This window comes from Trichoderma harzianum (assembly GCF_003025095.1).
Source record: "Trichoderma harzianum CBS 226.95 unplaced genomic scaffold M431scaffold_36, whole genome shotgun sequence".
Taxonomy (NCBI): domain Eukaryota; kingdom Fungi; phylum Ascomycota; class Sordariomycetes; order Hypocreales; family Hypocreaceae; genus Trichoderma; species Trichoderma harzianum.
In genome coordinates, this window is record NW_020209284.1 from 49,175 (window position 1) to 68,824 (window position 19,650).

Consider the following 19,650-nt stretch of genomic DNA (forward strand, 5'->3'; position numbering starts at 1 on the left):
ACATCCTCTCCTATATACCGACACTCCCATACACACACACACATCGCAGTCAAATCTGATTCGAAATCGGCCCTACTATCACGCACTCTTTTTGAAAGCATGCGCCATTCGATTTCCTATGTATCCTTAGCGATGTACACCACCTATTATTTCCTCGTCAATTTTTTTGAGATTCTCTCATACAACAAGATCCGGGCCCACGATGCCTGGTGAAACTGTATGACGCAGAATCTTGTGTGATTCTTACCTATCGTTAAAGGCGTTCTTCATTTCTGCTGTATAGAGTATTAGAGGCACAAGATTGCCTATGTTTGCCTGACGCTGGGCTTTTCCTTAGAGATGATGGGAACAAATGGGGAAAAAAGAGAGAGCAAAACCCCGCCGGAAGAAAAAGAATGATATAGAAAAAAAGGCAGACAAAACATACACGCAACTGCCGCGGTCTTTTCTCTCTCTTCCTCTTGTCTGGAAAGACTGGAAATGGAAATTCCGGGATGGAATTGCGGGGTTTTATGACGAATGCGATGGGATTTATGAACTGGACTTAGAAGGAGTTTTCTTTTTATTGTTATCTGCCTTTTTGTCCTCGTCTCGAATTTTTCTTTGTCTTTTTTGAGTTGGCATCACACTTGGTCCTTTTTTTTTTGTTGTATGCGAGGAAACTACCTGGGATTTTTGTTGTGCTTGAATCCGATATTATTCAAAGGGTAATAAGTGCGGGTTTGGCTTTTTGGGGATTTTGGATTTGGATTTGTTCAGGACACAAAAGTGTGTATAATTTTCATTGAATAGAGAATGCTTGAAATATAAAAAAGAAAAAAAGGAGAACCGTACAACGGGATATGTTTTTGAGGTGCCTTTCTTTACGTTTTGGAAGTGGTGAAATGATGCTTCTTGTTATGTGTAGCTATATTTGACTATCAACTACAGAAACCCCGTATCTTTCCATTGCGAATAACCCAACCGACGTTGAAAGCATCAAAAAGAGATGTTATAAAATAAACCAAGCTTCGATTAGCCTTTGATAAAAAGCAAAACCACACGCCTCCGGAAAACGCCATCCTAGTCATTCTTCCCTTCATCCCTTCATTGTTTGCCTTTTCTTTTCTTTTCTCTTTGCCCCATTGTGAAGTTTGTGAAATTACAGTTCATATAAACCAAAGTGCCCGAGTTGGGACGGGATCGGCTGATGCTCTCTTTTATTTCTTTGACTTCTTCTTGGGTCGCTCCTCTTCCTCCTCGTCATCGACGTCGTCCATATCTTCATCCTCGTCGTCGTTATCAACATCACTCTCAGCACTTCCAGAGCCGGAACTCTCGTGATTGCTGTCGTATTCCTCAGCAACATCGCTGTCACTGTCAGCCTGGAAGTCCTCATCAACGCTCTCCTCATCCTCATCCGCAGAACCGCGATCCGCCTTGGGAGCGACGACCTCATCGTCAGACTCAAGCATGGCCTCTTCACGAAGAGCGGCTGCAAGCAGATTGGCGTCCTCGTCAATCTCATTCTTGACGCGCAGGCCCTTGAGCTTGAAGAAGGACTCCAGGGCCTTGAGATCCTCACGATTAATGTTGCTGAATTGCGATGACCCGGCGCCGTTCTTCATGACGACGGTGATGTCGAACGTGGACAGGGCGGAGACTGCGCCGCTGACGCGGGAGAAGGTGACGGACTGGGTCTGCTCGTAGGCGATGTACGTGGCGGGCTTGGGGACGAACATGAAGGCCTTTTCTAAGCAGTACAGGAAACCTTCGCTGGCCTTGATGGAGCACTTGATGCCGTACTGGTTGCGGTGGCTGTTACATGACAAAGTTAGCATTTGTATCAATCGGGATGCTCAAGCAGGGAGTTACATACGTAAGGAAGTCTTTTGCAGGGGAGGAGATCTTCTTGTTGCCGAGGCCTCGGAAGATTTTGGCCACGACGTGGTGCAAGGGTTCTTCGTAATGGGGCTCGAGCTTGTCCTTGTACTTGCTCTCCAGCTCCGCCTCATCAATATTCAAGTCGATAGTCACCTCCTCGTCCTTCTTAAATTGCATGACGACAAAGGGATATCTTGTCTGACCCTGGCGGAGAGGGGGATCCAGGCCAATGCAGAGCAGGCAGTGCATTTCGTCGGGCTTGGGGAGCACCATAAACTTCTTGACGGCCTCATACTGGATCTTGTAGTCGTACGTCTTTCCACGGAGTCTGAACGAGGCTTCGTACATGTCGATATCAAAACGACCTCTGCAAGTGTGTTAGAAAAGAGCCCACAGGATGAGGGGTGTTGAGGAGGCTGAGCACGTACCTGGGGGTGAGATGCAGAACATCGAGGAAGGTGGCGATAGTATCACCGGCCGTCTCACCAATCTCTGCCTTCTCAATCAGCGTCTCGTAGAAGAGCGTTGCGGCATTCTTCTCCTCCTCCTCGCCGGCGTCGCTACCGGCGTCCTCGCCCTCGGTCTCCTTCTTTGTCGTCACACCGGGGATGTAAAATCGCATCTCGACGAGTTGATCCTTGCCTGCGCCGGCCTTTTTGCCCTTGCCACGCGCACCGCCCAGCTGGCCATTGGTGCCGGTGTCGTTGGCGTTGAGGGGCAACGCCAGCTCTACTGCGACCTCGTTTCGACCAGCCAGGTTTGTGTTTCCAATCTCAGAGTACGGCATCTCAAAAGCCGGACGGTTCTGGACGTTGAAGACAATCTCGGCCTTGGAAAACTCGGCCTTGCCCCAGTTCCACCCCCGCAGCGCATGTTCCTTGTTCTCCAGCACGGTGCTGTACCAGTTCTTGAAGATCTTGCTGAGGCGTTCGTAGTCTTCCTGCTGGAAACCGTCCAGCTGGATGATGCCTGAATTGCGCTGCAGGATTCGGATCTCGTATCCCCTGGCGGCTCGACTCCATTGGGCGCTTCCAATGTTGCTGTGATCGAGGGTGAAGGTGTCACCGCCGCCCGCGGGCTTCCATCCGAAACCGGTCTCTGCGAATCTGCACTTGCCGCTCTCCTTGGAGAGGTCAAGGTAGATGCTGTCGAAACTCTCACTGCATGGAAGAGGCTGTGGTTAGCATGCTGGGAGTCGATTCTGGGGGCAAGTTTTGCTGGACGCCGTGAACAAACGCAAAAGATGGCGGCAGTTCTCCCTCTACATTGGTGGAGGAAGAGAGGATGGTGAAGAAGAAGAAAGAAACATGGGGAAAGGGAAAAATGAGAGAAAACAATAGCAGAGGGGAAATGAAGATACTCACATTGCAGTCATTTTGGCAGCCCAAATTGATGCGGATAAAATGATGCCAGCAAGGCTTTGGAAAATCAAAATCAAGCTGCGTGTGGCTTTGCACAAGGTGAGGCTGCTTTAATAGATTAAAATTGAGCTTCGGCGCGACGCTGCACCGCGCAGAGACGCGCCACCTGCATGTGCGCCTCAGCCTTTGCGCCTCAGCCACAGCAGACCCCCGGCTAGTGTGGCTCGTGCATCAGAAAGGCCGAGTGAACTCTAGATCTCATCTTGCAGCTCTCACGACGAATCTACATAGACAAGGGCCATAGAACAGGCGTATTGTGCCAGAATGCGGCCGATAATGATATTGAACTTGATATTCAGAGTGAAAATTATTTACATAAGAGCACAAAATATGACTGGCTGCTATCGTTTAACCAAGCTCAGAGCTTCAGCGTACTCGGGTATCGTTGTTACTACCATTATTAAGATTATCATTAAATTTGAAGCTATTTGCCCAGCTGCTGATACTTGACAAAGTCGCTACGCAGCTTGCTAATGTTGATGAACCCGCTTCGAGCTTCCAGGGCGTTGAAAGGATTGCTGCGCAGTTCCTTGTCCGCATCGCCCGAGGTACTGTCTCCCTCCCGCTCAATCTTGCCAGCCCAAGTGTGCCATTGAATTGGCTCCGGCGTTCCTGATCCCAGCACGAGTCCCAAGCAGATCAAAAGAGTTGCAGCAATGGTTTCGATGTAAATGTCCAGGGGTAGAGAAGTTGCCGACGGTGATGTGGGATGCTGGACTGAAGTGGATGAGAGGACTGTGTGCTCATGCGCAGAGTAACATCTGGCATCATCTTAGTATCATGCGCCCACATGTGAATTCCTAACAAACAAGACAAAGAAAAAAAAAAGGACAAGATGAAGGCGCAAAGATCATACCCATGAGCAAGAATGACCAGACCGATGACGGTCAGAGGACGAGATAGCCACGCCATTGTAGTTGATCTCGGTTGCTGATGAGATGAGGCTGGCGACTGACTTGGTACTGGTGAGAAGGTCAAGTGAAGCTTAGTTGAGGCTCGGCATGGAACAAGCATCCGCCGGTCAGCGCCGGGTTCAGGAGTTTGCACAGTGACCAGCACAGTGGCTCCGCTAAGTTTAGCACGGGGAGGGCCCGCTAACTGCCGGGGGTTTCTCCATGGGTGGCAGGGCCACTAACAGAATGCGGTAGAAGGTGTCTGTCTCACAGGTACCATTGCGGCAAACTTTATTCGAAATTATACTTAAAGACCATACTGCGGCTAATCACGCTTGTTGCAGCCGTCGACGAGTGCCTTCCGCAATGCCAACGCTGGGTTAGCACACACAGTGCGTCGCCTCCTGTAGCAACGAGATAACGTCAGTCATCTGGGCGCGTGCGATGCCAACTCAATAATGCTCCATGACAACTACATGCACTCCATCACCTGACAGCCGCTCCCTATTCATTCCTCTCGACTCTCCCATCGCCATCACCCGAACGCTCCTTTATCATCACTGGCAACTCCTCTGCGACCCGAACTCGCCCTCTAGATGAAATAACCCATCTCTGATTTCTCCCTACCGTATCTGCTCATGGTATCGCCCAGTTCCAGGTGCGGTCCTGCCGGCAGGGTCACCGCCGCCCTGCTGCTGGCATCGGCACTCGCCATCTCGCCAGGCTCGGCCAATATAATCGGCGGTGATGTTGGTCTCGATCAGCAGGTCCTGATGCCTGTTGGCCCAGGCCCTCTACTCCCTTCGCAACCCAACACGGTTCATCCCGGTGAACATACCTTCACTCTTCGACACATCTACCACCACGGCACCAACAGAAACCCGAGGCTTCACAGAAAGCTAGACGTCGTCCATGACCAGTCCCGAGTCTTCCTCGCCGCCGACGATGGATACGCTGAGCACACGGTGCCGAAGCTCACAGCCAAGAGCCGTGGCGAGACGATCGAACGGCTGGTCGACAGGCGGCCCTCCGTTGTCGACCCCATTGTCGCCGAATCTCGAAAACAAGGCTATGCAGCCGTCTTAGATGCCTCCGCATGGACTATGGACCAAGTCTCCTCGCCCGACATCACCGATAAAAACACCGTTCTTACCATGGCGTACGTTGCCGCTGACGCGTATGTGGAAAACGATGGGCAGGCTGATTGGCAAGACATTGGCGCCCCTTTCAACCGAAGTCTAGACTTTGGCTGGGGGACGGACGGTCTTCGTGGTCATATTTGGGCCGATGAGAATAATTCCACCGTCATCATCGGCCTCAAAGGGACATCACCTGCCGTCTTTGACGGAGAGGGCACAACGACCAACGACAAGGTTAATGACAACTTGTTCTTCAGTTGTTGCTGCGCTCAACAGGGTCAATGGACGTGGCACCAGGTATGCGACTGCGCTACCGGCACATATGCCTGCAACAACACATGCGTGAGGACAGCTCTTCAGGAGGAGAACCGTTACTACGCCGCGGCTCGCGAGCTCTACTCCAACGTGACGGAACAGTATCCCGACTCCAACATTTGGGTGGCAGGCCATTCTCTTGGAGGTGCTGTCTCTTCTTTCCTAGCCCTGACTTATGGCCTACCCGCCGTAACCTTTGAGGCCGTACCAGAAGCACTTCCGGCTTCTCGACTGGGCCTCCCGATTCCTCCTGGAGCCAACCCCGACACACCACAGACACGAGCCTACACAGGGACGTATCACTTTGGCCACACCGCAGACCCAGTATACATCGGTACATGCAATGGAGCAACTGCTACGTGCTCGTTTGCTGGCTATGCCATGGAATCTACCTGCCACACTGGCTATGAGTGTGTCTATGATGTTGTGGCGGACAAGGGGTGGCGAGTTGGTATTGGCACGCACAAGATTCGGGCTGTCATCTCCGATGTCATTCTCAAATACGACACGGTTCCCAAATGTGTCCGTACTCCTGATTGTCGAGACTGTGGCCCCTGGAAAATGTACGAGAGCAACGGCACTGAGACAACCACGTCTGCAGTTCCCACCACAACCTCTCGAACACGGACACGTACATCGACGTGTCAGACTCCCGGCTGGTGGGGATGCTTGGACGAGACAACCACGGGTGGCACACACGTGCCTGAACCTACGACCACTACCACTACTACTTCCACCTGCAAGACCCCTGGCTGGTTTGGATGCAAAGACAAGACGACGACACCGGCAAGCACTTCTCAGTCTACCGTAACAACGACTTGTGAAACCCCCGGACGATTCTGGGGCTGCAACGATGACGCTACTCAGACAAGCTCTCAGTTTGCAACAATCCCCGCAACTACGACCTGCGCAACCCCTGGCAGGTTCTGGGGCTGTAATGATGCGGTGACATCTACGACCACACAAGCTGCCGCTGGGAGCACCGCTCCAACCATCACAACGGCCCCCACCGAGGTTCCAGCATGACGACAAAGAATGCGAGTGACTGGAGGAGAGATGGATGTACCTTTTCTGATTTAATATCACGGCGTTGGGCAACTTGTTTATTTAATAGACCACTGCTGGGGTTAGTTGGGAAGATCTCGTGTTTGAAGCGGGCAAGAATTCTGTAGCGTTTACGATAAATGAGTAGGTGGCAAACAGTACCTACCTCGACCTGGATAGTATCTAGGCATATACACAATGACAACTGAGGTTTATTTTTCAATCTGATAATTTGCTGCTTCTTGTGTTATGAGGTAGTGTTGATAATACCTGTGATAATTGCATGCATTTGATCTCCAAGCTTGCTCATCGTAGAAGTAGAAGTACTTAGGTTATAGTGTAAAACCCAGGCTTAGATAAGTAGATGTACTTGTATAGCTTTCATCAAGGGCGGCGTGATGTCAGCCAGCGAAAGTGGAATTTTTATTTTCACGGTCCAACGACAAACGCGTTTCTCTCCCCCTCCATCCCAAAAAGCTCCCGCCTTGGTCCCTCACCATCAGAAACGGCTCCAATGTAGCCGCTACAATTCAGCGCGCTCAAGTGCTCAAGCTTTCAACTCATTCAACCCGCCGTTGCCTCTCGAGTCGTTGAAAATGTCGGCCATCGGCTCAGAAGCGAAGCTGTCAGAGCAGGAAGAGTCGCAGCTCTCAGCGCCTCCTCCTCTCAGCGACCTGGACAGCTCCGACAGCGATAGCGAGCCGGAATCAAAAGAAGCGGAACAGGAGACGGAGGCCGAGCCCGTAGAATGGCTCGCCACATCACGATCGCGCCGAGCTACGGCTGGCAATCGTATGAAGTCGATGCTGGCCAACGAAGAGCCGGATTCCGACCTCGAACTGCTATTCGCCGAATCCGAGAACGACCAGGGCTTCTCCGACGTCGGGGATGACGCCTCTGACGTTCAGATGGACTCGTCATCCGACGACGAGGACGAGAACAATGCTGGCGACGATCTCGAGGGCGAACAGGAGCTCGAGCGACAGGCTCGGGAGCGGCGCGCAGCCCAGCGAAAGCGAAAAGCCCAAGATGCCATCCCAGCCAAGTTCAGGAAAAAGGTCCGCATCAACCCGGCAGCATCAGATACCTCGACGCCGGCTCCCGCGCCTCGACCCAAGAAGAAATCCGAGCGCACGTCGTGGCTGCCCTCACCGGCCGATCTTCCCACTCGAGCATCCTCTCGAAAGACGACACGCATGTCCAAAGAGCAGCTCCACCAGCAGATGATTGAGCGAGAAGAGCGGCGGCTGAAGCAGCTGGAGCAGATGCAGAAAAAGGCGGCCAAGATGGAGGCACTGAAGAAGCCCCCCATGACGCAGGAGGATCGGCTTCGCGAGGCTGCCATTGTGGAGAAGCGCAATAGCAAGAGCTTGAATCGATGGGAGGTGGCTGAGAAGCAGAGGGAAGAGGAACGAAGAGCAAAACTGGCGGCTCTCAACCAAAGAACCCTCAAGGGTCCGGTGATTACATTTTGGACAGGTCTCGGCGAGGCGCGACGTGTTGTCATAGAGGAAGAAAAGCCGAAGAGGAAGAAGGTAGAGAAGAAGCCCAAGGAAGCCGAAGTTGCGAAGGACGGGGCTGCCAACCCAGCAGCAGATAAGCCAGGCAACGGAGACCAGCAGCAGACAGATGCTTCAATGAAGGTGGTAGCCAGTAGTGATGTGTATACCTCTGCCCTCCAGCCCAAGGCAGATCCTACGGAGCCGCGGTCAAAGGAGAAACAAACAACAGCAGCAACCGAAAGCAAAGTTACGGACACAACGCCTCCGGTGAAACAGGAAGACACTGGGGAGAACCTTAAACCCCAAGAACCCTCAAAGCCATCTCCAGACGCATCATCACGGCCTCCTAACGATGCTGTTCCTCCTACCGCTGCCACTACTACCGCTTCTTCAGGTGCCAGCCCCCTCGCTGCCCCGTCCAATGTTCTCTCTCCTCCTCCTGCTCCTTCTGCAGTTACTACTTCTACTGTCGCAAAGCCCTCCGAAGAACTACGCCAACCACCGATAGCCTCACCTCCACCACCACCTCCGTCTCATAGTGGTCTAGCTGCACCGGCGGCCGCCTCACCCTCTGGGCCACCTCGCCAGATGTCACCGTTGGCGGCGCCCGCTGGAATTGGCAGCCCGCGACCTATAGAGGCAAGCAAGCCATCTTCTGTACTCGCGCCCCCAATGCTTGCCCCTCCGCCAGTCATGAGCATGGACTATCGCCCCAGCCCGGCACCGAAATCCAACGTTCTTGCGCTTCCACTACCTCAGACCACTCTAGCACCTCCAATGCAGGGTCAAACTCCCCCTGTTCCTATGGCTGGTGCTGTTCACGTCTCAAACGAACCTGTTCTTCGACACACCGTTCTACGACCTATCAATCCCGATCTCGAACCAATCAGCAAGTCTGCAAGCCCTAGCCTCTCAGAGCCACCTTCGCAGCCTGCTCCTGCTCCAGCTGAGGTCCCTGAAGCCCCTGAGACCACCACTCGCAATGTCATCATCTTTCAAAACTTTGATACGAACGCCATTCAAGACAAGACTATACAGACTCAGATCTTGTTTGGTCGCAAGATGACAAAGCTCAACAGTATGTGTTACCATGCCAATTCCCTCCCTTCAAAGTCCTCTCTCTAACTTGATTATGTTATAGAACCCCCTTCTAGTCAGAATTGTGTCATTACAAACCTTCCAGCCCGTTACCGTGACCCTGATACCGGGTTGCCGTACCACAATGTTGCTGCCTATCGGGAGCTCCAGCGTATCAAGCGTGGAGAACTGAGCTGGAGCGCAATTCTCAACGCCTGGGTAGGCAGTGAGAAAGTGGCTGCTCGTGGTGTACCAGCAAGATTCCTCGATCCAAATGCGCCGACTAAGACTCCTGAAGAGCGGGAAAAGGAAAGGTTGGCCCAGATAAGGCCTGTTCCGCCGCAGCCTCAGCCTGTGCAAGTCCAGCAGCAGCATCCTCAACCCGTGCAAGTGCAACAACAACATCAGGGGCCGCCGGCGGCAGTCGTGGCAGCGGCTCATAAGTCGCCTCATGTTACGCAACATGTGCAGCAGTTACAGCAGTCTCAGCAACAGGGGACTCAGAGACCATCATTACCTCAACAACATCGACCTCAACTGCCTTTACATCAGCAACTACAGCAACTAGCAAAGCCTCAGCAGCTACAGGCACCTCAACAGCTTCAAAACCGACCAGCCTCAAATCTGCAAGCACCACTATCGCTGCAGCAGCAGCAGCCGTCAGCGCCCAGCACGGCACCCAATGTGCCTCCAACGCTGGCTCCTCCACAACAATCTCCTCTCAAAGTACCAGCACCGCAGCCGGTGCAAGCATCACCGTCTCCGGCTGCCCAAGTCCCTGCTCAAGCCGCAGCCCCCTCTCCTCAACCTCCGCCCCAACCTCAATCTCAACCTCAACCTCAACCCCAAGTTCAGCCCCAAAAAAAACCTGCAGCTGGGCCGCAAGTGTCCCCTGTTCCACAACAAGCGGCGCAGGCAACGACCACTTCGACACAATAACAAAAACATACCCAATTGTTGTACCAGAAATGTACTAGTAGAGAATTATATACATTTAAAAAAAAAAAAGTAAACATAGGAACCACTCCAATAGTCTGTGGAATCACTGTGTAGTGTATATCAGCCGTGATGTTGCTCATCCCCCCTTCTCTTTTTCGTCAGGAGTATCTGACCTAGCCCTATTTAACCAACCGGAAAGGCGAGATTTCATAGACGAGGAGAGATCTCCAAGGCATTTTCTCAGACATAGGTTTGGACACAGGTCCTGCGGTCAAATTACGTCAAGCGTTTTAATCTACACCCAGATCAAACATCAAAACTTTACTATATACATCGTATTACTCAGTGTGATGCATTGGCCAATTGTTCATAACGTCTTCAAGCTCCCATTCCAGGTCACACGGTTTCAAAAGGCTCAATCACTCATTGACACACCATGTCTGCTTTAATCGAATTCGATTCATTCAACGAGCGTGTCGTTCTTATTCGAAAAGCTAAAAACTAATATCAAGGATAGCTAAATGCTCATCGCTGCCCATGCTAACGCCTTCTTATCTTCAAAGAGAGGTAGTCCTCTAAATTCTGAGGTATCATTTCCATGTCCCGTATAAAATCAGACTTTCTCGTCTCCATTTTCCATTCCCAATCAAATCAAACCTAAACGCCTAGCCATTTCCGTTCAGCAGCTTCGCTGAAGCTTGGCCTAGATTCCCAGTATATATGTAAGACAAATAAAACGAGGTATATCGTTCTGTATAACCACCCAGATGCCTGTGACCGAGTTTATACAGTATGCGCCGAGCCCAGAAGCAAAACAAAAACGAGAGAAAAGTAATACAAGGTAGTATCTAAAAAGAGATGTATGTGAGAACTGAGCCCATCTGTAGCTCAATGTAATAGCGACTGATTCACGCTCTATATGCGCGATTATGCAAGTAAAAGGGAGAATATTCGTCAAGGGTCCTTGTTGGAAGCCTAGTGGCTGTTGGTCGTGCCAATGGCATCGACAATCCAGCCGAGCTCACTGGCAAAGTCATCGAGGCCAGCTTCGACATGAGTGTTCAAGATATTCGACCCACTGGGGATCAACTTTGGTGAGCTTGTGGTTGCAAAGGTCTGATGAGGGGCAAAAGCATCCTTGGTTTCTTCAATGTGACGTGGCAAGCTATATCCCTTGAAGGAAAGCAGCCGAGACTTTGAAATGGGGATAGGAGGGAAGTGACCATCGTCATCGTTGCTGGACAGGACGTCGTCGTCGTCATCTTCATCGTCATAGAAGCTCATGGGGACGTCCTCGTTGAGAGGGCTTGCAGTGGTTTTATCTTTTATCGAGCTGGACCATTGAGGTACCGGGTTGGGCTCGTTTGTTACAGCAGATATAGGCTGACTCTTGTCAAGAGAAGGAGGCTGAACTGAAAGCTTAGGTTTGGCCACCGCAGCAGAGTTGCCTGCCTCGGCATCTCGTTTGATAGACTCTGATGATGAAGAACGTTGAAAGGGAGGCGGCGACAGGATGGTGGTAAATGGCATGCTCTCCGAGACTGCAGAAGCAGCAAAGTTGTCATCATCCTCGTCTTCCTCAATAACGTCTTCAGGAATCGTCAAGGATGGCAGTTGAGCGGTGTGGCTAGGACGACGTGGAGCGTGGCTACCCTCGCGTAAGATACGAGATAGTGAGCTCGGAGAGATGTCTCTTGGCCGGGCACCTTCGCTGAGTGACGATGTATGACGACCATGGCGAGCATCGTGTGAGGGGACGGTGATGACGTTGTCATAGATGGTGAAAGTGGTTTCTTCAGAAGCAGCTGATTGGCGGCGTTGGCCGTCGGAGCTGTGTGGCTTGCGTGAGAAGAATCTCTTCCATGATGGTGGAGAAACTGAGCGAGATGACGACGATGATGGGCGTGTAACTGGGGCAGATTGAGCCCGGCGGTTGGCCATGCCTGGTAAGAGAGGCGTGGGTGGCAGCGGCTTCATGAACTTGGTTGCTGGGTCCATTGTCCTATAGTTTTCCTGGTGCATAGAGTTCATGGATGCACTTCGGAGGCGGATTGTGTGTTCAATAGGGACGTGGAGAGTGTTGACTGTTTGACCAGGCATATATGGGCAGGCAGTTGTGTAGGGCATCGTAGCATCAAAAGTCTCAGTTGACCCGTCCACCTCGTACTAAAGGGCGAAAGGTTAGATTTGATAATGATGGAATATGTGAAGGTGGATAGACACAGAGAAGAATGGGTGGGGGGTTGAAGGGAGTATATTAAAAGGAAACATCAAGTTGAAGAAGAGACTGGAGGTTGGTCCACAACATGGATCGAGATGGGAGATGGAAGGGCAGTGGAGAAGCGTCGATGATATAGAAAAAAGGAACAAGACTTACATAGTAGTAGTAGGTGTGACCCATCTTTAGACCACCACTTCGCTTCTGGTGGTGCGGGTTCTCATCATCGCAGACGATGTTTTGGAATGCAAAGCACCCTCTCCATTGGCCATGGCCACGTCGACTGTCCCGCTCCATGCTATAGCACATGGTAAAGTTGTCCCAGGAGCCAATGAGGCGTACCGATTGGACAGAGGGTTCCGTCTGACTGTGAGATTAGGGCGTCAGCTCAAGTCCGTTCCAGCGGGCTAGTGATGGCTGATAAAAAATATCATTTCTGAACGGGGGGTACGAATAGATGTATGTGTGGTGTGAAACCGGGGCCATACTAGCACAAGCCGGGAGTCAAGATTCTTGTCGTCGAGATCCCGTCCATCTTGTGTTATGCGCCGGGCCCGCCCCCAAGAAGCGTAGGGCTGGTGATGTGAACAGGGTACAGGCAGTGAGGTGTAGTGTCAAATCGGTATCGGCGTAACCATGGATCAAGGGGGTAAAGGAAAGGGTGAATCAAGGGCAGGGCAGCGTGGAAGCGGCGTGGCAAAGACTGATGATGGACTCATACCAATAGGCTAGAAAGGCGATGCAAGGGGGTGGGCGATTAGAGCGGGCTGACAGCCACGCTGATGGGCACGACACCCGGGTGAGAAAAGCAAATGAAGGGTGTTACTCCGTACTCGTACCGTGCTGCCAAATTGACGGAGCCTGGGCCGGACAATATGAACGGTTGGGCATCCGAAGGGCGGAAATTCAGTAGCACGGGGAGAGGGAGTCTGCCAGCAGAATGAAGAAATGAATATCAATGCGCCTTGTCCCAGTTCCAGACTAGTAAACGAGAGACAACAGCTGAGAAAAAAGAAGGACTTCGGCTGTCGCAAAGAAGGGAACCACCCAAAAATAGGAGAGACAGAACGTTCCAAAGCGAGGGAGGAAACCGAAATGAATGTAAAACACGGGAAGAAGAAAAGAAGGAAAAGAGAGAATATTCCACAACACACTCACAACATAAATGTAACGAGAGTTGTTGTCGGATCCATTGCTTAGAAAGGCAAAAGAAGCAACAACAAAGGTTTGTATGATATGGGATACGGCCTTATTAGTACTGAGCGCAAGCGACCCAAGGTGACACGCTCGGTCTGGTAGCCGGCGGCTATCTTGCAGTGTCTCGCGCTAATGTTGGATAATACCCAGGCGATGGCAGAGTAAGTCGAGATGCGTATTCCGATGCAATATTCCTTAATTGTAAGGTTGGATCAGAGACAAAAAGAGAGCTTCAGAGGGTGAAACAAGGCGGGCTGGTGGGCATGTTTGAAGAAGCGCCGAAACACCGAGCTTGGGTGACGTGATTGGCCAATTGGTGTGTTTGATCTGGATGCTGCAAGCGCCGTCAATGGGCCGGGGGAACAGTAGTGGAATCGGTTCCTGGACGGTTGGATGATGTTTGGGTAGTATTCCAGCGTTGGATGTTACCGAAGTAAGGGGGGTTAAGACCAAGAGGGAGAGAAGAGACGGGCGCTTATTAGTATGATTGAAAAGAATCTTGCTACTCGCGATCCAGAAGGGGCGAGGCGGGTAGAATGGCCTGGGATAGAGAGAAAAAGCCGCGGCGAGCAGGGATCGCGAGTAACCGGACAAGCTGAATACAGCAATAGATGTTCAAAGCGGAGATGATATAGTTTGCAGTTTTGTTGCCAAGATCAAGGCTCAAGAATGGCGATGCTATAAGAGAATCTGTGAGTGGTGAGGTAGCCACAAACAGACGGACGACAGAAAATGAGGAAGAGGACGCAAGGCTCCAGCCTAGCTACAGAAGATGATGGCAAAAGACAGATTCCTCCTTGTCCATAGCTTGGTAATTGTTCTTGTGATGGTCGTGTAAACTTTGAACTGTTGCCGGAGCCACCGTGGGATCCGGAGAGACGGCTGGCTAGCTAGCTGAGCGGCGCTCGTAGATAGTGTTCGTTAGTGCTGTAGTAATTGGATCCGGCGTGATGGGGACAAAGCAAGTTGAGCTCCGCTAACAGCCAGCTAACAACGAGCTGCTGGCCAGAGGTTATTGATCGGAAAGCCCGATGCCGTGCCAATGAGAGCAGTCAAAGCACCAAGCGGCCTCTCATCAGCCCCCGAGATTTCTCTTGGGGGGACATGGACGTGGCGATGCCAAACTCCAGGTCTCAGTTGAGTTCAGCTCAGCTCAGCCGGGGATGGGCAGCAGCCGCCTGAGCCGGATCCCAAGGAAGCTTCGGGCCAGGGTCCCGGCAGGGGCACGTTCTGACGCACGCAGGCACAGCGAGAGGCTGATTGGATGATTGGCCGTGCGTTGAGGGACCAGAGAGATTGAACGGGGCCGTGCTGGGGCATCACCGGCGCCAATCATGGGCGATGCCTCTCGTGGCATTAGGCTCCATATGCAAGTCGACGCTGAGAGGCCGCTATTCGCATTATTGGCGGCAGCATTATCCGCACCCAAGCACCCTAGTTTCTTGGCTATTGCCGTTGCCGTTGAGCATTGACAGTTTTGCGGCATGACGACACTGGCTCGGCGTTTGCTGTAGAGCTTCAGCTTTTCTCCCATTCTCCTCTCCGTTTTCGACGTCGAATCTAGGCCCAGACTCGACACACTAGAGAAAACGTCCCGCTGCGTGCGGTGTGTCTTGGTTTGCTGCTGCAAGGGAGCACTTGTTTCAACCATGGCACGATGCCGAGCGCCTAGCCATGCCGGGCCTAGCAAGGTTCATGCCGAGAAGCAGTGCAGTCAGTATACAGGAGCAAGACCGTACACTGTGACACGAGTACTCTGCGATACTCGACGTTTGCACATGATGCCTTGAAATGTTTTTTTTTTGTCTCGTTCAATGAAAGCGGTTGTGGTTCGAGTGGAGATGGAAAAGATTTCGATCGATCGCTTACAAAATGCTGGGATTGCCTTCCTTCCTTCCTTCCTTACCTCTTTTAGCCCGACCGCCTGCTGCTTTGGTCGGGCTTTGGCCTATTGATAGCTCTAGAGGAAGTAAATAGGTATTTTGCCAGTAATAATCTACGATACGAGATGCAGGGCTTCAACTCTTTCTTGGCTGCCCTGAAGCAAATGCCAGCTGCTCCGTATCATCATGGCAGTTTGCATGGATATGCTGAGGCAGCTCTCACAACAAGACAAATTCTTTCTGGCCCCCCTTCAGCAGCCCGGCAGTGCGTCTTCAGCAATAATGCCAACAAACACCCCCGTCATGTTGTGACTGCATCACCGAACCGACCAGAAAAGGCCTGGTCGCGGCCACAGGGGCGTGTCTTGTCTTGTCTTGTCTCAGCCTCTTATGCACAAATCGGCGGGTTCAGGTATGCATTTCTGCGTTGGGTCCCGATGCCCCTGTTCCAGCTTGGTCCGCAAGCATCGAGAATCGGCCATCGAGCTCCTTTTTGCCTTTTCCACGTGGAACTGGATTAGGTCCCTTGAGAAGGTCCCCGAAGGCGTGTGTCAGATATCACAAAGGACGGCGAGGCCAGGGCTGACTGTCAATCAGCATCTGCATGATTTGATTGCGGTTGTCTTCAACACTCTACACCACCCAATGGATGAGCATTCACGAGCGTGTTCTCCGTACAGGCATTCTGCAAAGCACGCTAATGTGCCAATATGCTCAAACTAGAGTATTGTCAGGCCAAGTAAAAGAGAAACTACTGGATCCCAGCCTATCCACGTATTGCACATGCATATGTGTAGTGCATGCACGCCACAATCTCGACTGTGGGACAAACCGCAGTACAACGCAGTGCAACGCAGCGAGAGAAAGGATTCGGTGGCTTCACGCTGCCGTCCCAAAGCTCTGCTCTGTACTCTATACTCTGTGCACCCATCGATGTACTTCATGGCACATGATGCATTCTTTGTGCTACAGTACGCGTGGTCCGACGGTTGCTGGCATCAGGAGCTCCAGATCTTCAGCCTGGCCCGCCCGACTTGAGCCGCCCGCATGCCGAAAATAAAGAATTAAAAATGGGGACCAAACCAAAGCACAAGCCTTTTTCTTTGCCTATTCTGGGTCGTGGACGGGAAGCGATCCTGTCACGCCCGCTGGTGACCGAAAGACAGAAAGAGGTCCGCGGGTCTTTATTCCCATTGTGCCCGTACATACGTGCACGATGAAGCAAGGCTGACATTCCCGTCAAGAGCGCTTTACTGATGTTTCGGAGAGAGTATCACATATCACAATGTTTCTTCAAAGAAACGTGGCGGGCTCTTATGGCGGGTTGCCAGAAGGGGAAACCCCAATAAGCCACCACAGGCTTAGCAGTCATAAGATTCACACCACCAATATGAGACTAATCAACACAAATCCCCTGCCTCGGGTTTTCTAACAACATTGGTATCATTAGCCATGCTGTAGGGGCTTCCAGCCGGCTATCGTACCGTACGAGCTGACCATGCATACGGAGTCCAGCCTGCGGGCTACTTTGTGCCTTTTCCTTTCTCCCTACGCTGATGCTGCAACTAACACGGAAATAATATGGCACATTAGAACTCCCGAGCTGGAACCGCCAATCACGCGCCCAGAACTGGATATTCAACATCCTCTCATCTCCAAGCCCGGCTGCCAAAGAAAGCTCCGAAGTCTCTCACTGGCTCGCAACATAATGGCATCTGCATTAGCACTCGCCTTAGTTTAGGGCTACCCTTCAAACGCAGCCGTGTTTCGACGACCTAATGCAAATGATCAACCTGAATTGTCTGTCAACACTGTGCACTCATCAAATTCCGCTGTTCGAATTCCGCTCTACCCTACCATGTCGTCTGCCTTGGATATTCATCAGCCGGTTGTCCAAACATAATTTTCAAAAAGTACCTTCGCTGTGCTGATACAGAGTACTTCCTACTCCGTAATAGCATCAATTTCGTTCATTAAGCATCTCACGTGATGCATTTTTCCTGTCCTGCATTCTTCCTGTCCTGGCCTGTCTGGGGATACGGTTCTCACCTCGATGCTACCAAGACAGGGGCTACCAAAAATGCTACTCACAGCATTCATCAATGGCTGTAGTTATTTTATATCTCTCGATGCAGGTCTTCTGTGCAATAAGCGTGCATTGACTCTGTATTTTATCAATCTATTAATCAGCAGCTAATCATCGACATGATCGTCTATGCTTCTACAAGGCACATCCATGCAGCTTCAAAATATATATACGGTCAGACAATTACCCCGGATATCGCACCAGCAATCAAGGCGATCCACCTCAAGGGCTCTTTGAATCAATCCGCCTCCGTGCTTCATCCCAAAGTGCCGACTCCGCAGAGCAGATCGTGTCCAAACCGTCGGGCTCGATTGGGGGTAAAACGATGAAACAGCTAAGCAGCAGCCACCCCCCTTCTGCGTTCTCTGCACAAGGGTCGGGCCTGTCAGCCCGGGTTTTGATAATCGGCATTCTGCCACTATTCCCAGAGGCACCATGCTGTCTGGGGGCTCGGGTTGTAATTTTGGCAAAAAAATTTTACATGAGCAGGGGACCCTATTTTCATCAAAGGCGTGAGGTCGTGCGGGCGCAAGCACGGTAGAAGATGCATACATCTTCGCGAGGTGGCGCCCTTAGTTCTTGTTAGTTGCTCCCCATTTGCGGCTTCTCCTGGTCTAACAACTGAGATTGCTGCAGGTTATAGATATTTGGAATCAGAAAGTCTTGTGGCTTCCGCTAGATGAAGCTCCTCCTTTATCCGTTAAGCTCCTCCGGCATCACAGGGCTCGGGACGAAGGCTCTCGCCGCAGCAGCGCGTCTCAGAGAGTGGAACATTCGGAGTGGACCCAGAATCACAAGCTTTTGACAAACTCGAGGCGAGATATGATTTACACACCTCAATTTGCGAATACACACACGCCTGTGCAAGGCAAGGCAAGGCAAGGCAAGGAGCGCGCGCTGGTGAGCCTTGGGGCTCGGATATGTGTCTTCCATGAGAACCAGATCTTTATTTGGGGTCAAAGGCTTACCCAGTGACAGCCCTGTTTCTCTTGGCTCGGCCAGGGCATGGGATGGTAGCGTGTTGGAACGACATTGTACTTGCGTCAGCATGTCTTTTGCCATATGCTGAGTTGGCTTTCCCATGGCAATGCCATGGCAATGCCGATCAGATCTCTACAGACTCCATCGGGGGCCCGCGCGCTTGCACGGAACTTCGGCGCCTCAGGTGGGAGAGGATGGCAAACAAGCTCAAGGATTATTCTCTCCTCTGAGCGTAATATTGGCAAGCATTCCCTAGCGAGATAGAAGGGGGGAGGGTGGCTTAGGAGCTCAACGATGTGATGCTACTAATCGTTCGCAGCCACCGTCGAAGCTCCGGTCGTTTCTTCGAAACTTGGAAGCCACTTGGTTGTGCATGATGGCTTGCGGCTATCGCGGGGAGATAGGTTTCACGATATGCTTAGATCACTTATTTCTTGTTTTTCACGAGCTTTTGTGAAGTTGCCTCGGAAGGGGGTACCTGTATATCAGTGAAGTTTTGCTGCTATTAGTTATGGCCTTGCCAAGATCGACGTAATATTGGCGTATGTGAAACGGACCAATTCTCTGGACTCTTTTATTCTTCACAGAAGATACGGCGAAGTAACAGAAATGTAACCCCCTTATTAATGCGCTTCTCCTCGATCACACGTCTGATTTCACCTTATCGAAGAGCTTTTATAGTTTGCGGCTAAGAGTGATGAAACCCCCACTCCTATGCTTTGAGATTTGGGAGAAGCAAATACGTAATTCTTTGTAATTTATTAGAAAAGGAAAAGGAATCGTGATGCTGCTTGCCTTGCTTGGTGAATGGCCATTTAGGAGGGTGCTGAGCTCCAGGGTAGTATGATATGCTGGAGATGTAGATGAATTACACGGAAGCAGTCTTTAAGAATGAAAGATGTGTAACTGGCGAGTATGGTTTTAGTAATTACCCTGGAAATGATGTTGAGTGATGCGGATATTGTTGTGGTATAGATGCCAGATAGATTGTTATCTTATTAAAAGCCAAGTATCATGGGAGACGTGCTTTGATGTTTGCAAAGATGGCGGGGTTCGTGATAACGAGCAATGACAAGAACCGTTTTCAACAGC

The 19,650-nt window shown here is 51.4% G+C and overlaps 5 protein-coding genes across 5 annotated transcripts; 2 read left to right on the forward strand and 3 right to left on the reverse strand.

Annotated features, from left to right (window-relative positions):
• Nucleotides 1–804: 804 nt before the first annotated feature.
• On the reverse strand, nt 805–3,323 carry M431DRAFT_129634 (hypothetical protein). The gene is made up of 4 exons (XM_024912415.1): nt 3,228–3,323; nt 2,292–3,023; nt 1,859–2,230; nt 805–1,797 (listed from the first exon to the last, which is right to left on the reverse strand). Exons 1-4 carry the CDS (start codon nt 3,236–3,238, stop codon nt 1,200–1,202), a joined length of 1,713 nt encoding a protein of 570 aa, XP_024767368.1. The 5' UTR covers nt 3,239–3,323; the 3' UTR covers nt 805–1,199.
• Nucleotides 3,324–3,542: 219 nt separating this feature from the next.
• On the reverse strand, nt 3,543–4,256 carry M431DRAFT_514251 (hypothetical protein). Its single transcript, XM_024920186.1, has 2 exons — nt 4,141–4,256; nt 3,543–4,045 (listed from the first exon to the last, which is right to left on the reverse strand). Exons 1-2 carry the CDS (start codon nt 4,194–4,196, stop codon nt 3,709–3,711), a joined length of 393 nt encoding a protein of 130 aa, XP_024767369.1. The 5' UTR covers nt 4,197–4,256; the 3' UTR covers nt 3,543–3,708.
• Nucleotides 4,257–4,533: 277 nt separating this feature from the next.
• Nucleotides 4,534–6,969, forward strand: M431DRAFT_514252 (hypothetical protein). Its single transcript, XM_024920187.1, has one exon. It carries the CDS (start codon nt 4,816–4,818, stop codon nt 6,655–6,657), a length of 1,842 nt encoding a protein of 613 aa, XP_024767370.1. The 5' UTR covers nt 4,534–4,815; the 3' UTR covers nt 6,658–6,969.
• Nucleotides 6,970–7,147: 178 nt separating this feature from the next.
• On the forward strand, nt 7,148–10,330 carry M431DRAFT_21850 (hypothetical protein). Its single transcript, XM_024913543.1, has 2 exons — nt 7,148–9,255; nt 9,319–10,330. Exons 1-2 carry the CDS (start codon nt 7,272–7,274, stop codon nt 10,191–10,193), a joined length of 2,859 nt encoding a protein of 952 aa, XP_024767371.1. The 5' UTR covers nt 7,148–7,271; the 3' UTR covers nt 10,194–10,330.
• An 838-nt stretch (nt 10,331–11,168) lies between these two features.
• On the reverse strand, nt 11,169–12,946 carry M431DRAFT_11537 (hypothetical protein; the record flags this gene model as incomplete). The annotated part of the gene is made up of 3 exons (XM_024911931.1): nt 11,169–12,359; nt 12,571–12,778; nt 12,900–12,946. 3 exons carry the CDS (start codon nt 12,944–12,946, stop codon nt 11,169–11,171), a joined length of 1,446 nt encoding a protein of 481 aa, XP_024767372.1.
• Between the last annotated feature and the right edge of the window lie 6,704 nt (nt 12,947–19,650).

Coding starts and splice junctions, on each gene's coding strand:
- M431DRAFT_129634 (XM_024912415.1), bottom strand. Junction 2,231..2,291: donor GTTCTGCATCTCACCCCCAG/GTACGTGCTCAG, acceptor ACACACTTGCAG/AGGTCGTTTTGATATCGACA. Junction 1,798..1,858: donor CCTGCAAAAGACTTCCTTAC/GTATGTAACTCC, acceptor GTCATGTAACAG/CCACCGCAACCAGTACGGCA.
- M431DRAFT_514251 (XM_024920186.1), bottom strand. CDS start 4,196: ATGGCGTGGCTATCTCGTCCTCTGACCGTCATCGGTCTGGTCATTCTT. Junction 4,046..4,140: donor CTGGTCATTCTTGCTCATGG/GTATGATCTTTG, acceptor AGATGATGCCAG/ATGTTACTCTGCGCATGAGC.
- M431DRAFT_514252 (XM_024920187.1), top strand. CDS start 4,816: ATGGTATCGCCCAGTTCCAGGTGCGGTCCTGCCGGCAGGGTCACCGCC.
- M431DRAFT_21850 (XM_024913543.1), top strand. CDS start 7,272: ATGTCGGCCATCGGCTCAGAAGCGAAGCTGTCAGAGCAGGAAGAGTCG. Junction 9,256..9,318: donor CAAGATGACAAAGCTCAACA/GTATGTGTTACC, acceptor ATTATGTTATAG/AACCCCCTTCTAGTCAGAAT.